At 31.9% G+C, this 22,689-nt stretch overlaps 1 protein-coding gene across 1 annotated transcript; it reads left to right on the top strand.

Moving 5' to 3' along the window:
- Window positions 1–590: 590 nt before the first annotated feature.
- LOC135950802 (spindle pole body component 97-like) lies at window positions 591–7,789 on the top strand. Its single transcript, XM_065500330.1, has 2 exons — window positions 591–1,374; window positions 7,725–7,789. The coding sequence occupies exons 1-2, from the start codon at window positions 591–593 to the stop codon at window positions 7,787–7,789; spliced, it is 849 nt and encodes a 282-aa protein (XP_065356402.1).
- Window positions 7,790–22,689: the final 14,900 nt, after the last annotated feature.

Raw genomic sequence — 22,689 nt, 5'->3', positions numbered from 1 at the left:
AAATAAATAAAATTTTAAAAAATTAGCAAATTTGTTAATTTATTATTTAAAAAAGTAGCAAGTGTTGAAATAATTAATATAAAATAAGTATATCTGAAGTGTTACAAAGTGTTCAGTGAAATAGCAAAAAAGTGAAGTGAAGAAAATAAATAAAATAAAATTGTTCAAAAGAAATTTATCAAAGTTAATGTTAAGCCTAAAACTTGACAGTTAAATCCATCACAACAGCCAGCGTAAAACAAAAAAAATTATACATTTACCACACACTCAAACATACTACGTTGTTGCTACGTACTACGTAAATATTAACGTAGCAGCACAAAGATCCAGTGAGCAAAACCGTAAAGAGAGTGAGAAATAAGGATTGATTGACAGGTTAAGTTTGTTGCAAAGCATATACACAAGCCAGCCAGCAAGCCAGGATAACGTTGTGTTGTTGTTATCCTCCAGCCAATACAAACATATACAGCTACACTTTCAAACATACTCACAGATAACCACACACATACATACATACACCGGTTTACTCTTTGTTTAAACTTATAGTTGCTGCTGCTTTTTCGCTTGGTTTTATGCATCTTAGTTTAGCAATGATGCAAACTTTGAAACCACCACCACCGGTATTAACAACAGCCACAACACTGCTACAACACCAACAACAACCTCATCATCTCCATCATCATATAACTCAACATCAGCCAACTCAAATACAAAACTCCTCTACTGGCAGCTCGTTAGCCTCAACTTTGCTCAGCAATAATTTGGCCAACATGGATTTACAGCAGCAAGAGCAACTACAACATCTTCAGCACCATCACCTTCATCACCACCAACAACAGCAGCAACAGCAGCAGCAGCAGCACCAACAGAATCTACAAACTACACTTAATCACCTACAAATGCTTGAACAACAACAGCAACGGCAACAACTTATCCATCATCATCAACATCCGTCACTGTTATTACCAACGACAAATAACCATAATCCCCAAATAATAATGGCCAACTCTACACAACAGCAACAGCAATGCTCAACATCGCCAGCAACACCTGCTAATGCCACCTCCTCCTCCTCCTCTACGCTTGCCCTATCTGTGGCTACACCACCAACACCTTGCTCCTTAGCTCCACCTACGGTTTCTTCCTCGGCATCCTTACCACCACCACCACTACCTTTGACCACCCCACTCGGTATTCGGGCAGCTGTTGTTGCTGCAGCTCCTTCTTCAAACAGCCTACAGTCACATCATCTGTCAGAGATTAGTTGTAGCAGCAATAGTAATAATAACAATAACAACAACAATAACAACGACCAGGATGACCCAAATCCTGAAATGGTATTGGCTTTAATCTCCAGAAATAGAGAGCTAGAGGGTAAGTCATGCTTCTTTCTTTACATTAAATTTTCCTGTTTGATTTTCTTGCTTTCAACTCGTTTGTTTCTGACTGACTGACTTAAGCCCAAAGTGATGTTGGTGTTAAAGGAATTAATGTTAAGAATTATTCGCAATGTGAAGTGAAGCATTCTGCAAGTTACAAACATATTTAGTAAAATTATTAAACACAACAATATTTGCTAACAAAATGTTTGGTAAAAGTTTTTTAAATTATATTTAACAAATTTAAGCATTCAATGAAGAATTATAAAACAATTTTATTAATTTTTTATGAAATTGCCTTACAATCAAAATAGTTCCTAAATCCCCGTCTTAACGAGTCATAGATTTGTTTAATTTGTTTCGTGTGGACAACTCCTGCGAGATATTTAGTAAAATTACACTGTCCAAAAGCATTTTTTGGAACTATAATTCTGAAAGGGCATGTTGAGTAGATCATTTTTGTAGAATAAACTTATAGTCCAGCTGGTCTGAATTTTTTGTTACAGTGGGTCAAAGTTTTAATTTTTTGATCGAAGGTAGAATTATACTAACTGAAAAAATGTTGTAAGTTAATATTTGAGAGAATTATTGTTGTAATAGTCATATCGTGGAATTTTGTGGGGATCATTTTTGTGGAAGATCTTAACCCTCTATCTCCTCTCTTTAGGGATCAATTTGACCCTTTTTTCGAGAAAATCAAAAAAAGGCCTTTCAAAAAGAACATTTAAGGATTAAAATATTCTGCGAAAATGTTTGCCAGAAAATTTCAGTGGGGGTCACCAAAGATACAAAAATTGTAGATAACGCCCTTTACGCTTAATTAGCATAATTACACGCCATCTCTGGTCTTATATTTTTTTAAAACAGCTCCAAAAATCCAAGTATTATCCGAATGAGCTGAAATTTAAAATATAAATAGTCCTTAAGGAGATCTACAAAAAACATGCATACATGTAAGTTATCTCTTTTAGTTCAAATTCGGTTGCTAATACGAAACTGTTTTCTCTGTGTATTTTTTATACCCTACACCACTATAGTGGGGAGGGTATAATGAGTTCGTGCAGATGTTTGTAACGCCCAAAAATATTAGTCTAACACTCACCTTAAATTATACCGATCGACTTAGAATCTCTTTCTGAGTCGATTAAACGATGTCCGTCGGTCTGTCCGTGTAAACTTTGTGCGCAAAATACAGATCGCAATTTTGAAGATATTTCGATCAAATTTGGTACATATATTTTTTTTTCGACCCAAGGACCAAGCCTATTGAAACTGGCTAAAATGGGTTCATTATTTCACCTAGCCCCCATACAAATGTCCACCCGAAGTTGGACTTTATTGGTCATAAATGTTTAATTTATATATGTATCTCCACAAATTTCGCTCCAAATAAGTTTTATATATTTGAAATTCGTGTCACCAAATTTTGTTACGATCGGTCCATAATTAGTCATAGCTCCCATATAGACCCGCTTCCAAAAATCACTTTAAAGTGCATAAATCTCTTAAAAATGTTGTTGTACACACAAAATTCACCATAAATAACTTTCATGTAGATATAAATCACATAACCTAATTTCATGGTGATCGGTCCATAATTGGTCATAGGTCCCATATAACCCCCACTTCCGAAAATCACTCACGAATATAAATTATTGAAATTTTAAAAGAAAAATGTTTTTGCTCATTTACTTGGTATAGGGTATTATATGTTCGGGCTTGACCGACCATACTTTCTTACTTGTTTTTAAATTGGCAAAGTTTAGGTCTTGAGGCGACTAGGTTTGCTTAAGTGAGCCATGTTTTACTTTATACGATTTTGACTTAGGTTCTCTTTTCGGATCATATACAAATTTTATACAGTCCCGGAGAAAATTTTTTCTACAAACTTTAACTTTTTATAGGTACGAGATAACTGTTAGAAAATTATCTTGGTTTTATTCAAAATTTTATAGCAAAAATAGCTGATATTTTAAAAAAAATTTCGCCCCTCCAGACGGCCGCCATATCAAAAAATTGCCTATTCTGGACGTTTTTCGGCCAATGCTCGCTTCAAATCAGTTTAATTTGGTACAGGTCAGATTTCAGCAGTTGATAACACAGGTCAACAGAAAAAAGGCTTCACTAACCACTATATAGATTTGATGCATCATGGTTACCTAAGTACAAAAATGGTAAAATTTTTCAATTCTATGGATAGATTTATTTTATACATTTTTTTTCTAAAATTGTGAATTTTTTTAGATGTTTCTCCACATAATTTATGATAACTCAAAAAGGGTTAGTCCGATATTATTAAAGTACGCTTAGAAACGTTCAAATTGACGTAACTTTTAAGACGATTATATATTGCGTTTTAACCGACTCAGTAGTTTCGGAGTTGTAATAACAAATTGAAGCAAAAAATATATTTATTACGTGAATATAGCAAATGTTTGTGTTTTAAAAAACTCATGAAATATCGAAAACGGCAGAACTTGTTCAGGTTTATTACTTTGTCGCAAATAATAGGAACAAAATGAGATATCGAATATAAAATTCGATTGATTCTTTTCGAATTTATTCACAATTAAGTGAATTCGCACATTTTCACAAAATTTAACTTTTTTGTTAGATATACATACATAAAATTGAGTAGTTAATGTTCTTCTTTCGATTGATTGAATGTTGAAAACATTTCCCCCATGCTATGTACAAATTTTCACATTTATATTGCGTTTTAATCGGCTCAGTAGTTTCGGAGTTATAATAACAAATTGAAGCAAAAAATATATTTTTTATGTAAAAATATCAAATTTTTTTGTTTTAAAAAAATCATGAAAAATTGAAAACGGCAGAAATTGTTTAGATTTATTGCTTTATCGCAAAGCCATGTAATAGGAACAAAATGATATATCGATCATAAAAATCGGTGGATTATTTTCGAATTTATTCACAATTAAGTGATATCGCTTATTTTCAGAAAATTTTGTGTGCATGCAAGCGTGTACTTGGAACCGAAGTTTTGTCATATCAACTAAAATTTTTCAGCTACAAGAGAAACATTTGGAAAGAATTATTTAATTACACTGTGGAACATTTTCAGGATCAATGTCTGGGCAGTGAGAAATTCTGTTCCATCGGTTTCAACGTGCGAGAGATGGTTTGTGCAAAAATAATGAAATAAATAACATAGTCGGATTTCTTTAATATTTTTATAAAAGTTAATACATTATTGAATTTTGACGGATTGTTTGACAAATTTAACTGTTTTTTGGCTTTGTTTGGTATTAAAAAATTCCCGGAAATGAAAAAATATTTTTAGTATTTCCCGGAAATGGAAAAAGTCCACAATTCAGCCGATGTTTTGTTTTTGTGCACACAAAACGATGACTTGTCAAGACGTGAGGTAAAAATTTATATTGACATTATGATAAAGATTTGAAGAATTACTTTTTAACTCAATAAACGATGCAATTATCTGACACATATCGTATTTACGTAAAAATCTATATCAATAAGATGTTAACGTAATTTACGGAAATACTTACTTTACTTTAAAAACTATTGAAAAGTCATTATGATGACGTTAATATATATAAATAATTATAATAATTACGTCCAAGATGTTTGATAAGTACTTCAGTTGTTTAGTGAATTACGTCATATACTTACATGTAGTATATATTCCTTGGAATTTTATTAAATATTCAATTAAACCAAAAATAAAAACATATTCTTAGAATTTATGATTTTGAATTTTCATTACAAATGCAATAATACCAGTGATATATGTATGTAAGTCTCGATTTATAAAGTTTTTTTTAAATTTTCCTTTAATTTGAAAATGTTCTTAAATTTTGTATTGTTGTTAGTTAGATTACTCTAGAATCCCTCCAAAGTATCTTCAAAATAGTGTACCAAGCATCTGAAATAAATATGCAATAAATATATTTATTTCAGATGCTTCCAAAAACATCACAAAACCACTGAAGTACTTAAAAATTAATACCCTTCAGAGACTTGTTAGCTATGTACCACCAATTAACAATGATTGGTTTAAGACTCTTCCTCAGGGCAAAGTAGTGGTGAGTCGTGAAAGAAGACAATCAAAAATTGAGTGGTAAAGGGAGTATGAAGACATTAGAATATTCGAAAAAGTTTCAATAGAGATATACATTTTTCAGAAGTAGTGATTTTAACACGGAAGACAAAAATCACCCAGGCCAGCCAAAAAAGTTTCAAGAGACCTTGAATGACGATTATACATGTCCGAAATGATGCTTGAAGGCTATAAAAGAAAATCATTTTTGCACCGACTCATTATTTGCAATGAAAAGTGGATCCATTACGATAATCCGAAGCGTAAGAGAGCGTATTTGAAGCCCGGCAAACCAGCCGAATCGAAAGCAAAGCCAAATATCCATGGCGCTAAGGTAATTCTCTGTATTTGGTGTGAGCAAAAGGGTGCTATCTATTATGAGCAGCGGAAATCTGGCCAGACCATCACAGGGGACCTGTACCTAACACAACTGATATGTTTGAAGCGAGCATTGGCCGAAAAACCCCCAGCAAATGTGGTCAGACATGAAACTGTAATATTCCATCATGATAACACTCGGGCACATGTTGCAATACCTGTTAAAAACTATTTAGAGTGAAGTGGACTTTGCCCCGTCCGACTACTATTTGTTTCTCTCTGGCATATGCTTCACTTTGGAACAGAGTATCCGATATTAGCTTTATTCGTTTTTGGCCTCAATAGATGATCAGTTATTTTGGCTCGGTATCCATATATTGCCAGAAAGATGGGAAAAGGTCATAGCTAACAATGGCCAAAACATTGAATAAATTTATATTGTACAAATGTTTCAAAATAAAAGCTAAAAATGTTAAAAAAATCCCGCATTTTTAAGTCAGCAATACGTTGTGCGATCCTCTAACGAGTCGACTACAAATAAATGAGTTCTTCTGGAAGAACTAGTATTACGTAAAAATACATATATAGATATTGGGAAGTAATCTCATTGAATCAATGAAGATAACTTGCTTTAATTTATAAAATCTTTCGAACATAGTATAACTTTCGACACTTTAAAGGCGTACTTATTTCAAGGGATTTTCATGAGTAGAATATTCAGTGATTATGATTGTGGACAAGCCAACCTTATCCGTTGCACGTTTCATCTTCATCGCTAAGTTTAATGGACCTTGGATTTATTTCATAGCGTTGAGAAGTTAGTTTATACCAACGACGCTATAGGGGCTTGGGAATTTTAAATAAGAAATAGGCAACGTTCGGGCCAATATACATATGAGAAAGAGTGGTAAAAATTGTCCTCAAAGAATCGATCGTGATAGCGGTGCTTTAAAAGGTGTTATCACACAAGCAAATTATACAAATAACATGTTTTTGTAAGAAAGTGCGCTTTTTTTGATATACATTTTAAAAACATCAATATTGTTAGAAGATCTCCTATATATGTACGTTTAGGGTACAGGAATACGTAGGGCCCATTTTCTCATAAAGAGTTTATCCTAGATTTCCAAAAAAACGATAAATGTTTTCCTTACATCAAGTCAGCCTTATACTGTAGCACTATAGCCACAGTATAAGAGGCTATAGTCCCAGTATAAGAGACTGAATAAACTAAAACCTTCGTAATTATCCATCCATAATTAAATCTCAATCTTCACTGACGGTTGAGAAACTTTGAACTCTTGATCTCTCTGAGATTACTAAATACTTGCATAGTATTACCGGTAGAAATCTAAGCTATAAACATAGCTGCAAGTCAAATGAGGGAACTTGTTTCGAAAATATTGAACGTCAATCGTTATGTCGACAGTAGTTCTAATAATATCCGTGTATATTAGCTTTTTGGTTAGTACATCATAAAACTATGACTTTAATTGAAGTTTGAACAATTGATAAAAAAGAAACTTTATAATTATTTAATCGGTACTTTCAAAAAGCTTAATCATTCAATAATAAAGCACATTATTTCACATTTCAACATATTTTTATGGAGCCTACCATAAAAATTCGTTTAGATTCGTAAAGCTTGAATATATATGGAGCATTCCATATAGAAGCTAAACCTTGTATTCAGCAGTAGTTTGTACTTGTATTGAACAGTGTTGTATCTATTTTGACAATCAAAACATACATATTTCTATGTGTCAACAACATTCTGTTGCGTTTCCTAAACTGAATGTTAATTTATCTAAAAATAAACAACATTGTTTTCTTTTGTAGTCTGTTGATGTTTTTTTCGGTCATAATATGCGCGAGACCAAATACAATTCTTACCACTCTTATCATTTGGCAATTAGTTGTGCCATGTTATTTCTTATCATTAACAGCAACCGCAGCAGCACATCGTTGTTACATTAACCATACAAAGTCGGTAACATGTACGGGCATTTAGAATTTTGAAAATACTTGTACTTCCAATTCGTTTTTTTTTTACTTGAATTGTTTTGTTTTCAGAAACAACAGGTAAATATTTGGTAACACTTAAAAAACATAACATTTCGAAAAGATTCCTACTTGGTTACATGCATTATGTATTACTATTTATCGATATAAGTATCTTCAGTAACTACCAATAACTAATTTTATACAATGAAAATGTTTAAAAGAGCTACATGCTTGTAAACGTTGAATTGATTTTAAAATTTAATAAAACTTTGAATTCTTCAATATTTTCTTTTGTCTTTCATCTTTATTAAACATTATGTTCGAATCGCTTTTTGAAATGCTATAAAATAATGATCAGTCATAGTATAAGAATATATAGAGAATAGAAAAGATTATAGTCTATGTATAAGAGAAAACATAGACAATAAAATAATATAGTCTTAGTATAAAATGCTATAGTCGCAGTGTTATAGTATCAATATAAAAGATATAGAGACTAAGTCTCAGTAAAATTTACAATATTCTCAGTGTAAGGGACGAAAGTTACAGTATAAGAGACTATAGTCTCAGTATAAGAGACAATATTCTCAGTATAAAAGACTATAGTCTCAGTATAAGACTATAGTCTCAGTATAAGAGACTATAGTCTCAGTATAAGAGACTATAGTCTCAGTATAAGAGACTATAGTCTCAGTATAAGAGGCTATAGTATCAGTATAAGAGAATATAGTCTCAGTATAAGAGACTATAGTCTCAGTATAAGAGACTATAGTCTCAGTATAAGAGACTATAGTCTCAGTATAAGAGACCATAGTCTCAGTATAAGAGACCATAGTCTCAGTATAAGAGACTTTAGTCTCAGTATAAGAGACTATAGTCTCAGTATAAGAGACTATAGTCTCAGTATAAGAGACCATAGTCTCAGTATGAGAGACTTTAGTCTCAGTATAAGAGACTTTGGTCTCAGTATAAGAGACTATAGTCTCAGTATAAGAGACTATTAGGGAGGAATGTTTCAGTATAATAGATATTCTCAGTATAAGAGACTATATTCACATTAAAAGAGACTTTAGTCTCAGTATAAGAGACTATAGTCTCAGTAAAGAGACTATAGTCTCAGTAAAGAGACTATAGTCTCAGTATAAGAGACTATAGTCTCAGTATAAGAGACTATAGTCTCAGTATAAGAGACTATAGTCTCAGTATAAGAGACTATAGTCTCAGTATAAGAGACTGTAGTCTCAGTATAAGAGACTATAGTCTCAGTATAAGAGGCTATAGTATCAGTATAAGAGAATATAGTCTCAGTATAAGAGACTATAGTCTCAGTATAAGAGACTATAGTCTCAGTATAAGAGACTATAGTCTCAGTATAAGAGACTATAGTCTCAGTATAAGAGACTATAGTCTCAGTATAAAAGACCATAGTCTCAGTATAAGAGACTTTAGTCTCAGTATAAGAGATTATAGTCTCAGTATAAGAGACTATAGTCTCAGTATAAGAGACTATGGTCTCAGTATAACAGATTATAGTCTCAGTATAAGAGATTATAGTCTCAGTATAAGAGACTATAGTCTCAGTATAAGAGACTATAGTCTCAGTATAAGAGACTATAGTCTCAGTATAAGAGACCATAGTCTCAGTATGAGAGACTTTAGTCTCAGTATAAGAGACTTTGGTCTCAGTATAAGAGACTATAGTCTCAGTATAAGAGACTATTAGGGAGGAATGTTTCAGTATAATAGATATTCTCAGTATAAGAGACTATATTCACATTAAAAGAGACTTTAGTCTCCGTATAAGAGACTATAGTCTCAGTATAAGAGACTATAGTCTCAGTATAAGAGACTATAGTCTCAGTATAAGAGACTTTAGTCTCAGTATAAGAGACTATAGTCTCAGTATAAGAAACTATAGTATCAGTATAAGAGACTATTAGGGAGGAATGTTTCAGTATAATAGATATTCTCAGTATAAGAGACTATATTCACATTAAAAGAGACTTTATTCTCCGTATAAGAGACTATAGTCTCAGTAAAGAGACTATAGTCTCAGTATAAGAGACTATAGTCTCAGTATAAGAGACTATAGTCTCAGTATAAGAGACTATAGTCTCAGTATAAGAGACTATAGTCTCAGTATAAGAGACTATAGTCTCAGTATAAGAGTATATAGTCTCAGTATAAGAGACTATATAAGAGTCTCTTATAAGAGACTATAGTTTCAGTATAAGAGACTATAGTCTCAGTATGAGAGACTATAGTCTCAGTGAAAGAGACTACAGTCTCAGTATAAGAAACTATAGTCTCAGTATAAGAGACTATTAGGGAGGAATTTTTCAGTATAATAGATATTCTCAGTATAAGAGACTATATTCACATTAAAAGAGACTTTAGTCTCAGTATAAGATACTACAGTATCAGTATAAGAGACTGTAGTCTCATTATAGGAGAATATAGTCTCAGTATACGAGAATGTAGTCTCAGTATACGAGACTATAGTCTCAGTTTACGAGACTATAGTCTCAGTATAAGAGACTATAGACTCAGTATAAGAGACTATAATCTCAGTATATGAGAATATAGTCTCATTATAAGAGGTAATATTGTCAGTATAAGGGACGCATGTTTCAGTATAATAGATATTCTCAGTATAGGAGACTATATTCAAATTAATAGAGACTTTAGTCTCGGTATAAGAGAATATAGTCTCAGTATAAGAGATTATAATCAATTCCTACTAGGCTACATGAAATATTGATAAATATACCATTAAATGTTTTAAAAAGCTTGTAAAAATATAATTTATTTCAAAATTTAACAAAACTTGAAGTTTCTTTCATATGTATGTATTTCCTCTAGTCCCACAGATTAATTTTCCCATTCAGTTTGAATCTTCTCACACCCATTAAGGGATTGGCCAGCAAACACATAATTATTTCATGATTATGAATTTTTTTTTTCAAAAGATTTTATCAAACCCGATAATTATGTATGTGGATTATAATGGGAAATTTTCTTTTTTTTCAATAACAAGTGCAGGGATTAATGGATTTTTGTAAGATTTCACTTTGTCAAACTTGTCCTAGATGAAGAAAAAATGAAGCACATGAAAGAGAAGTTAATGCATTGACATCAAAAGACACGTGACCCAACATGCCATGTCATTTCTCTGGAGAACCTCAAACATGAATCATAACGAACGAAACTGAAAACAATGATAGATAGAAATGCATCATTAGATGTTTTTGAACTAGGAATAGATAACAAAAATACAAACAAGCGAAAGAACGAACGAACGTCAGAGTGTTATGCCGCAAACAACCGTTACATTTTGGTTGAAAAAAGGAAGGATTTGTTTTGTTGTTGTTGCTTCATTCTATTACTTACAACCTTAATTACAAACAAATATAAATCGTAAGCAAAACAATGTTTTATTTAACCATAAACAATAAAGGAAATAATATTCATAAGGACTTTGTGATTGCGATAAGTGGAGTGAAGTGGGTTACAGTAAAGTAAAGGACAAAGCCAGAAGGGTGAGTAGAGAGTGCTAGACTGACAAGTGGCGTGTAGTGCGTTTGTTTGAGATACCTAAGGTTGCTTTTAGCACAACTAAACGCCCCGACACACGTTCTCCGGCAAACATTTTAACGCCTTTCCAAGATCTCATGTGTTCATTTGTGCTTTTTGCGTTTTTTCCCTAAGTTTTGCTAGCTGATTGTCTTTAGAGGATCAACAGGCACGTGTCGTTAATTTTTTCCTTGTTGTTGGTTTGTTGGTTTGCTGGTTTCATGGGCACTTTTTCTCCCAACTAATTCACCATCAATTCCCAATGGTGTTAAACGAGACAACGTTGAGCACAACCGACAACGACGACCAACGTTCGCTAAAACGAGCAGAAAAATTGAATTATTATCCTTGAGGCTGTCGGTCGGTTGTGTAAACGGAAACATGTAACCAGAAACAAATATTTTTCTATTATCGCAAACCTGATACTCGTGGAATTGTACTTTTTTCCCAAACAAAAAAAAAATTATTATGGATTTCTTAGTATTGTTGGTACTGTTGTTTGCGTTTTGTATGATTAAGAACGAGAAGGGTGGATTTTTCAAGAGTATGCAACTTGTTCGAATACAAAGTCATCATACTGTTTGCTGATTGAAAATAATTGTTTGTTCACTGTCAAAAATTGAGTAAATATGTTTGTCGTTTATTTGATGGTTTCTGTTGGTTTTGTTAGTTAATTTTTGTACCCTACATGTTGTGGCACAGTTTTGAAGATTTGTTGAGAATTATGTAGCATAAAGATAAATAATAATAAATTAATCTCAGTATTAAATATATACAGTTTGATTATAAGATAATATAGTTGCTGTATAAGAAAAGATTGCTTCAGTAGCAGTATAAGAGACTATAGTCTCACTATAAAATAATATAGTCTCAGTGGAAGATACTATAGTTTCAGTATAAATGAGCATAGTCTCAGCGTATACTGAGACTGAGTATTAGAGTCTATAGTCTCAGTATTAGAGTCTATAGTCTCAGTATAAGAGACTATAGTATTTGTATAAGAGACTAGTGTCTCAGTATACGATACTGTACTCTGAGATTAAGATTATAGTCTCAGTATAAAAAACTATAGTACAGTATCAGTATAAGAGATTTACAGTCGCTGTATTAGATCATATAATATCAGTTTAAGAGATTTGCAGTCTCTGTATGTCCCGGTCCACACTGTGAAACATTTGCTGCAAAACATTTTTAAATTCTCTTTTGAAACTGCATTCGTGCCCACACAGTGAAGTTTTTGCTTTTCAGTTTTTGACATTTCTGTACAGTACGAATACGAACGAATAAATGTGAATGACATACTCAACAAAAACTTCATGTACATGAAACAAAGTTCCCTTTTTCATTTCTCTTTCCCCTTTCATCAACAAACTCAAATGTTTCACAGTGTTGACCGGGACTATAAAATATTTACAGTCTCTGTATAAGAGATTTACAGTCTCTGTATAAGAGACTATAGTCTCAGAATGAAATACTGTAGTCTAAGTATAAGGCACTATAGTCTCAGTATAATAGACTACTGTATCAATATACTGACTCAATATAAGATTATTCTGTATCATTATAAGATACTGTAGTCTCAGTATGAGGCTTCAGTATAAGAGTCTCAGTATATGAGACTGTAGTATCAGTGTAAAAAGCTATAGTTTCAGTATAAAGGACTATAGTCTCAGTATAAGAGACTGTATACGAACGAATACTTATTCGAATGTGCGACAGATTTGTGAGATTGGTTTACTCGATATGGAATAATATTACGTCACAAAGATTTTATGAAAATCTCTCATAACACAGGGCAACAAAATCGAAAAAATTTTAGAGGCTTTTTAAACTACTACACAATTTTGATGTATTGTGGTTACAGTAGTACAAAAATGGTAAAATTTTTGAATTCTATATTTTTTTTCTAAAATTGTGAATTTTTTTAGATGTTTCTCCACATAATTTATGAAAACTCAAATAGGGTTAATCCGATATTTTTGAAGTAAACTTAGAAAAGTTCAAATTTACATAACCTTTAATCTGTATATACATATATATATTTCGTTTTAATCGGCTCAGTAGTTTCGGAGTAATAATAACAAATTGAAGCAGAAAATATATTTTTTATGTCAAAATAAAAAATTTTTGTATTTTAAAAACTCATGATAAATCGAAAACGGCAGAAATTGTTCATGTTTATTGCTGTATCGCAAACCCACATATAATAGCAATAAAATGGGACATCGATCATAAAAATCGATTAATTCTTTTCGAATTTATTCACAATTAAGTGAATTCTATCATTTTCAAAAATTTTGCACTTTTGTTCGATATACATACATAAAATTAAGTAGTTAATGTTCTTCTTTCGATTGATTGAATTTTGAAAACATTTTCCGCATGCTAATTATAAATTTTCACATATATACTGAGTTTCAATAGGCTCAGTAGTTTCGAAGTTATAATAACAAATTGAAGCAAAAAATATATTTTTTTACGTGAAAATACCAAATTTTTTTGTTTTAAAAAAATCATGAATAACCGAAAACGCCAGAAATTGTTCAGATTTATTACTTTATCACAAAGCCACATGCAATAGGAACAAAATGAGATATCGACCATAGAAATCGATGGATTATTTTCGAATTTATTCAAAATTAAGTGAATTCACTCATTTTAAGAAAATTGTAAATTTTACATGTGTTTTGTTATTGTAACAAAAATTTTAACAAAAACAAAACACATGTAAAATGTAAACCCAAAGTACAGGCTTGTACGCACAGACGAGAGACCTTGAAAGACGATTTTGCATGTGAAAGACGATTTTTGCAACGAATCATTACTTGCGATGGAAAATGGATCCATACATACGATAACCCGAAGCGTAAGAGATCGTATGTGAAGCCAATCGGCCAACCAGGCGAATCGAAACCAAATCCAAATATCCATGGCGCTAAGGTAATTCTCTGTATTTTATGACTATCAGACCATCACAGGGAACCTGTACCGAACGCAACTAATTCGTTTGAAGCGAGCATTGGCCGAAAAAAATCCAGAATATACGACAAGACATGAAACCGTAATATTCCACCATGACAACGCTCGGCGATATGCTGCAATACCTGTTAAAAAGTATTTACAATGAAGTGGATTATAGTCCAGACCGTTCCCCGTCCGACTACTACACAGAGAAAACAGATTCGTGATAGCAACCGAATTTGTTGCCAATCGAATGATTCTACCTTAGTAACCGAATTTTACAAAAGTTTGGTTGCTTCAATCGAAATTCTTCTTTATCAACTGATTTTCTGTTTATAGAATCGAAAAATTCTATATGTGCAACCGAATCATTCGATTGGCAACAAATCGGTTTTCTCTGTGTATTTGTTTCGATCGATACAGAACGCTTTCTCTGGGATACTATTCACTTTGGAACAGAGTATCCGATATTGGCCTCAAAAGATGAGCAGTTCTTTGACACGGAATCCATATGTTGCACAGTGGTTTAGAAAAGTTTTTTTTTGAAATAATTCGGTATGTCGTGAGTTATTAGAGATATTGTTACGAAATTTCACATGATTGGAGATGAGATATTTTCGAGTTGATTTACGTTTGTCCACGCTTCCTAACGCTAATAGGAGCCAGTGCGTAACACCTCAAATTTGGTCACCTCGGATCTAAATTTTTTTAAAAAAATCGCCAAAATTCCATTTATGATACCAATGAGCTGAAATTTTAAATATAAACAAGACTTGAGAAGATCTACAAAAAATATGCTTGCAAGTGTAGGTTATTTCGTTATTTTTGGCTATTTTTTAAAAAAAATTTGTGACCCGAGGTACGCATTGGCCCCCATTATCGCTAGGAAGCTGAACAAATGTAAATCAACTCAAAATCACCTCAGCTCAAACCTTGTGAAATTTCGTAACAAAATCCAATAGTTCCCCTTTCAAGTTTCTTTTTTATTTCTCTACAAGAAACTAAGACCTTTTTATTGCGCTGCTCTTCACATTTTCTACAACTTTCACTACTTATTTTTCTTTGGTTCATAAAAATGTGGTGCCTCCAATTACCACGCATCTCTAAAGTTGAGAATAATAAATCATTATTTTTCCACTATTGTATCCTCAAGACACACACAATCGTACATACATACATATTTTATTTTATTTAAACAAAAATTCATGAAGGGTTTCAAGCAGAAAACTACAAGGGGTGGTGGTTTTGTGAAGTTCTCATTGTTGTAATTTGTTTTATGTCAACAATTTCGTTACGCAGTTAGACAGTCAGCCTTGTTAACTTATCGTAAGGATTTTGTGGGTTTCTGTTGTTGTATATTTATGTTTGTTAACTTTACCGGTGAAATACATTCATATTTCGATTGTTGTTTTTCAAATATTATTTACACTACCCTTAAATGTTTCATGAGTCTTTCATATTTTCCCGTTTCCGTTTCTGTTTATCATTCATCCTGTTTGCTGAGTATGATGTTAATTCAAGTTAAGCCATCGCTAACTAGACACACTGACTGGTTGACTGAGTGACTGACTGAGTGACTGACAATCATCTGCCAAACCAACAACCATCGAATCAACCACTTGAAAATGGGATTTTGTTTTTATTTCTCTACGAGTACAAGTTTATTACTTTCTTTCTTTTTTTTACATTTTTATTTATTTATTTATTATTAGTGTTATTAAAAGTTATTAAATTTGAGTGCGTGAGTATTGCTTTCCTTTTTAGCTACGAGTGTGTCGACATTGGATTTTTCAAGTGCCGGGGATTATAAACCAAGTGTGGCAATTGAATTATATGGGGTTGTAAAATAATACCCACTCATATTTCCGTTCTTGTTGTTTTGTTTTTTTTTTTTATATAAGAAATGTAAACACAATTAACTTATTTTCACAACAACATTATTTGTACTTATTCAAACAAAATATTCAATAAAATGTTTAGGAGAAATATTGTGTATGAAAGAGTGTATGATATAAATCGAGGATTTTGTGAGAGTTAACCAAAGGGTAAATAGTCAGTCGAAAGTGACTAAAAGAACATCTTCGTGGTATAATTTTGAGTCACTATTTTTCGATCTAAAATTTACCATAGGGTTTCTATGTGATTGAGATCTGGCGATTGTACAGGCCACTTCAAAAGACACATCTTATTGGATTTTAACCACTTGGTTACTGAAATCTCCAAACTATGTGCATATTTTCCTCAACGTATGTGTACATAATGTCGTTTAAAATGGATCTGAATCCGATTCCAGTTATAGTATCTTTTATAACCCGATATACTAGTCGGATTCGATTTTTACCACCGCCAAACTTGTCTGTCTTCTTTATGTACTTGGGGTCCAGCCTTTTTCCCTTCGGTAGTCTTACAAATGTTCTGCCATCACTGCTTTATAAATTGTATTTGGATTAATTCGAAAAGAAAACTGTGTTTCATTTCTATCTCGATCATTTTAAATGTTCGTTGGCAAATTATATACGAGCAGTGCTGATTTTAATAACCAGCCTCATTTGCCCTGCGGCTAACAGTTCGATAATTACTTTTCAATGAGAGATTATTTGATAACCTCCCGAGGAGTAATTTTTTTAAATTTCTTAAACCCCCTTGCTATTTAATTATCTTGTCTTGGATTAGTTCTAAGAGGACTTCTTCCCAAATGTGGTTGATAGAATTTTTTAACTGCATCCTCGATGATGAGATGCAGAAGGCAACAAGCCATCATAAGAGAGGTAGTATGTGGGGCTTACAAGGACGGTTGGAGGACTTAGATTATGCCGATGACATATGTCTTCTTAGTCACTCATTCTCAAAGATACAATCAAACATTTCAGTTGGGCTGCAATTAAATATACCCAAAAAAAAATAGCTCCTGATCAATTATAACACAGTTCACCGTTTCTTCGTATTCGATCAAGATTTAAAGTCCTTCTGGTACCTGGGGAGCACAATTGATACAACTGGTGGCTCAGCAGCAGATATAGCCAGTCGCATATATAAGGCACGGAGTGCATTTGCCCAGTAAAATCTGACACACAATGTCTTCAAGTGTTTCTCAACAAATACCTGTAACAATATCCAAACAAACAACTTTGGATGGAGGCAAACCAGCAACCTATTAAAACAGAAATAACAAAGCTGAAATGGAGTTGGATAGGTCACACCCTCCGAAAATCACTCGTTGAGATGGCCAAGAAATGTATAGACTGTATAAGTTTGTCATTCCATTTATAATTCCCACAATATAATTTTCCGACCCTATAAAGTATATATATTCTGGATCATTATAGATAGCGGAGTCGATTAACCCTTTAATACATATTGTCACCAATTGTCTATATTCCAGTTCCACTTAATTTTAGACGAATATAAGCATGATACTAATTCAGATTTTCCTTCAGCAAAATCAAATGGATTACGAAAAGATTCAGCTAAAAAAATTCTAAATCAAACTAAAGGTAGGATCACACATGACAAATATTTGTCGAAAAAGACGTAACCACTAAATAAAATACATTTGAATTCATTTATTTATTTCAAAAAATTATTTTACTTAGTATGATTCAAAACAAAAAATTTAGTTTTGTTTAATTTGATGCTGTTTTATCTTACAAAACACTTGTAAGAGTAAACACGTCAAACAAATTGGTGGTAAAAAAAAGTGGTTACGCTTTTTTGTGGAAATATTTGCCATGTGTGACCCTACCTTAAAGCTAAAGGAAATATAATAAATAAAAATCAACTAAATATTTGAAACTTTATAGAAAAATAATAGTAAAAATCATGCATTTAAGGGTTAAGCCATGTTCGTCTGTCTGTCCATCTGTCTGTCTGTTGAAATAAATTTTCTGAAGACCCCAGATATCTTCAGGATCCAAATCTTCAATAATTCTTTCAGACATGCTTTCGAAAAGTTTTCTATTTAAAATCAGCACAATCGGTCCACAAATGGCTGAGATATGAGGAAAAAACCAGGACAACTTCGATTTTTGGCCTATATCTGGATTACTAAGTCATTAATATAGACAATAATGATAGATATATCAAAGACCTTTGCAAAGACGTATATAAGACTATAGTAAGTTGGACCTACAATGGGTCAAAAAATATTTTTAACAATTTAAAATAACAATTCTAAAATTTTTTTTTCCAAAAAATGAAAAATACAACTTTGGAAAAAAAACTAATTTTGTTTACCTAAAAATATTTAAAATTTGTATTTTGAAGCATAATTTGGTGAAGGGTATATAAGATTTGGCACAGCCGAATACAGCTCTCTTACTTGATTTGTTACTAAATTAGTATCTAAGTTAAAAGATTTTATGAGCTCCTTATTAAACCTTATTATCTATAACATTTTAAAACCTCAAGATCCCTCCCTACCTTTGATGTTTCGTAAAAAAATAATATTAAGCTTTAAACAAATCTTGCCCAAGCTGTTAATTCTGCCTGTTTTATTTATCTACCATAAGTTTTTGTTATAAATAACATTGCTTGTTAAATTCTAATTAGTAATTCATTGACTTGAGCTGGTTGCCCTAACATTTAATCCAACCCAAGTTATTTCAGGGATTTAAAGTTAAGATTTTCTTCTACACTGCATATTTAGTAATAGATTCTTTTTTCCTTTCATTTCTTTCCATTTAAGACTTTAAGGCATGTATTAGTTTATAAATATTGTATATAAAATAAACATGTCTCTGGAGTATACATTTCAACGAAACAGAAAACAAAACTGTGTATAAATTTATGTATTAATATGTAATAGACTTAAAAAAAATAGAAGCTGAAGTTACTGAATAAATTCATACACTGAGACAAATAATGGGGTAAACAATGGGGTCTAGCTATACAAAGCAATTACAACTCTGCTTTTGTTTAGAACATAGTTTTCAATTTTTTATCCATGTGGCAACATCAGCATGGATTATTTCTGAAAAATTGTGCTTAAACGTCGGAAGCTAGAAACATGAAATGCGGACATAAAACAGCCTAAACACTTGAGGCTAGAAACACAAATTTGGACTATATTTTCGAAGGGAAAGAATGTTTAGGAAGCAAAAACGTTTAAAATGTACAAATTAATACACACAGAAAACAGATTGATAGGAAATCGGTTGTCATTATAAAAATTCGAAATGGTAAACTGAATGTTTGTAATTATCATTGAAAAACTATTAAATTAATCAATTTTCTATATTCATATTTAAAAATCCATTATCGTAATCGAATTATGGTTTCAAAAATTGTAAATTTATTTTATTTACTCAATTCATACCTTCACTACAACTGTATGCTTAATTCGGTAATGAAAACGAAATTAAATTTAGTATTTGTTCATCACAGCTGCTATTAATAGTGGTTGTAATCGAATAATTGTTTATGTTATACTATTTATAGTTAAACATAGAATTTCAGGTATTGTAACCAATAATTAGTTATAAAACCGTAAAAAATTCGATTGTGATATGAAAATTCAATTCGATGTTCACAACCGACAAAAAATACAAATTGGTAATTTCAGTTGACATTTAAAATAAATAAATTAAATAAACAAAAAATCTCATATATTTTGCAACAATTTTTAATAAAGGGAAACAATTAGATAAAAAGCTGATTATTGCATTATACTACTACTATAAATATAAATGTTCAAGAGTTATGAAATAGTAAGTTAAAGATCATTGCATACGAGTGTGTATTTACAAGATTTCTATAATTTTAGAAGAAATATCTTGAAACATCTTCCAACATGAACATATGTGTGTACATATCCGTTCACAAAGAGCAAGTAAGTGTCTTCTAAATCGAATTGGACATCGTTATTAACAGCTTTCAACGTGTATAGTTACTTCTAATGCGTATTTTATATTTCGCAGCGCTTTCGGTGAAAAACAATTGCCCTTTTCGCTATTATGGTATTCAATAAATTAAGAACATGGAATATGACAAGAGAATAAAGAAGATACACACAAGAAGAAGTAGACGGAAGAATTGGAGTCTTAATATTTAAAATTTTTACTGCCCAATAATGTATTTTTGTAAATTTAAGGAGAAATATAAAATAAAATTTATTTTTAATGCGATCCACAAATATATGTGTAATAAATAATATTTCAGTTACACGTACTGATAGTTTCAGTTCTTTCAGCCGAATTATTATTTTAAAATGGTTACATGATTTATATATACAGTAATGTAAATCGAATTATTCTGTTATTGCAATCGAATCATGCGATAGTACCTGGAACCGAACGAATTCGATTGGCGACAAATTCGGTTGCCACAACGAATCTGTTTTCTCTGTGTACAGATACGAACAACATTTAGAATAAATCTTTATCTATTTAAAACAAGTAAGAAAGTATGGTCGGTCAAACCCGACCATATAATACCCTACACTTTTTCTTTTAAAATTTCAATAATTTATATTTTTGAGTGATTTTCGGAAGTGGGCCTTATATGGGGGCTATGACTAATTATGGACTGATAACCATGAAATTAGGTCGTGTGATTTATGTCTATATGAAAGATTACTATGTTGAATTTTGTGAGTATACCAACATTTTTAAGCGATTTATGCACGTTAAAGTGATTTTCGGAAGCGGGTCTATATGGGAGCTATGACTAATTATGGACCGATCGTAACAAAATTTGGTGACATGAATTTTGTATATATAAAACTTATTTGGAGTGCAATTTGTGGAGATACATTGATAAATTAAACATTTATGACCGATAAAGTCCAATTTCGGAAGGACATTTGTATGGGGGCTAGGTGAAATAATGGACCCATTTCAGCCACTTTCAATAGGCTTGGTCCTTGGGCCGAAAAAATAATATGTACCAAATTTGATCGAAATATCTTCAAAATTGCGACCTGTACTCTGCGCACAAGGTTTACATGGACAGCCAGCCAGCCAACCAGATGGACATACGGACGGACGGACATCGTTTAATCGACTCAGAAAGTGATTCTAAGTCGATCGGTATACTTTAAGGGCGTTACAAACATCTGCACAAACGCATAATACCCTCCCCACTATGGTGGTGTAGGGTATAAAAATAGCAGACAGGCATTTGGTACTTTTTGAAATTTGAACTTTTTAACATAAAACGGCTAAAAACTGTATTTTTTCAATTTTTTTCACTCAAAATTTGTGCAAACAATTTGGCACTTTTTTAAAACATATTTTTTCTTGAACAAATCAGCACATATTTAAAACGTTTGAGACATATCTTAGTTGTTTAATTTCATATTTCTAGATCCATTATTATATTTAATTCAGTAAGTACAATTAGAAGTAAGAATAAGTACCATTACGTCCACATTTTGTGGATTCTAATTCCCAGACTCAGAAAATATTTGCTTAATTTCATATTTCTAGATCTATTATTAATTTAAAAAGTACCATTATATTACAGAAGGTCCTTCTTTATAAATTCTCTAGGTTCATTATTATAGATAATTAAAAAAGTACCAAAATGAACGCAAATGTAGCTTTAGTTTTCACATTTTCGGTACCTTAGTACCATTAAGCCCCACTATTCTTGATTCTAACTTAACTCAGAGGCATAGCTGCTATATTTTATTCCAGTAAATTAAAACATTCAGAAGAAAAAGTATTAATTTCCTTTTCTCCTTAAAAACCCGTCAATATATGTCACAAACGTTTTAAAACTGTGTTCATTTGCTCAAGACGAATTGTTTTTAAAATTTTTTTAAATATGTTGAATTTAAATTTTTTTTGTTTTTTAATTCTTTTTTTTAATATTTAGCGAAAAAAAACTTTTTGTAAAAAAAAATTCGGGTTAAAAAATATGTTTTTCGATTTTCACCAATTGTAGGTCCAATTTACTATGATCTTATATACGTCATTGCAAAGATCTTTGAAATATCTATCATTAGATATCTATATTGTCTATATTAATGACAAAAAATAGGTAAAAAATCGATGTTGTCCTGGTTTTTCCCTATATCTCAGCCATTTAAGGACCGATTTTCTCGATTTTAAATTGCAACCGATCCGGAAGAACTCGGTGATATTGATGTATGAATCGTGTATGTAAATTATTTGGGGGCCTCGGAAAGTTGATATAAACAGACAGACGGACAGACATTAATATAACCCGAAGCGTAAAAGATCGTATGTGAAGCCCGGTCAAGCATCCAAGCATTTGGTGGCAGCGAAAGGGTCCTATCTATTAGGAGCTGCTGAAATCTGACCAGACCATTACAGGGAACCTGTACCGTATGCAACTGATTTGTTTGAAGTGAGCATTGGCCGAAAAACGCCCAGAATATACGGCCAGACATGATAACGTAATATTCCATTA

Source organism: Calliphora vicina, chromosome 2 (assembly GCF_958450345.1).
Source record: "Calliphora vicina chromosome 2, idCalVici1.1, whole genome shotgun sequence".
NCBI classification, from domain to species: domain Eukaryota; kingdom Metazoa; phylum Arthropoda; class Insecta; order Diptera; family Calliphoridae; genus Calliphora; species Calliphora vicina.
The sequence above is the reverse complement of the archived record's forward strand: the minus strand, read 5'-3'. Positions and strand labels throughout refer to the sequence as shown.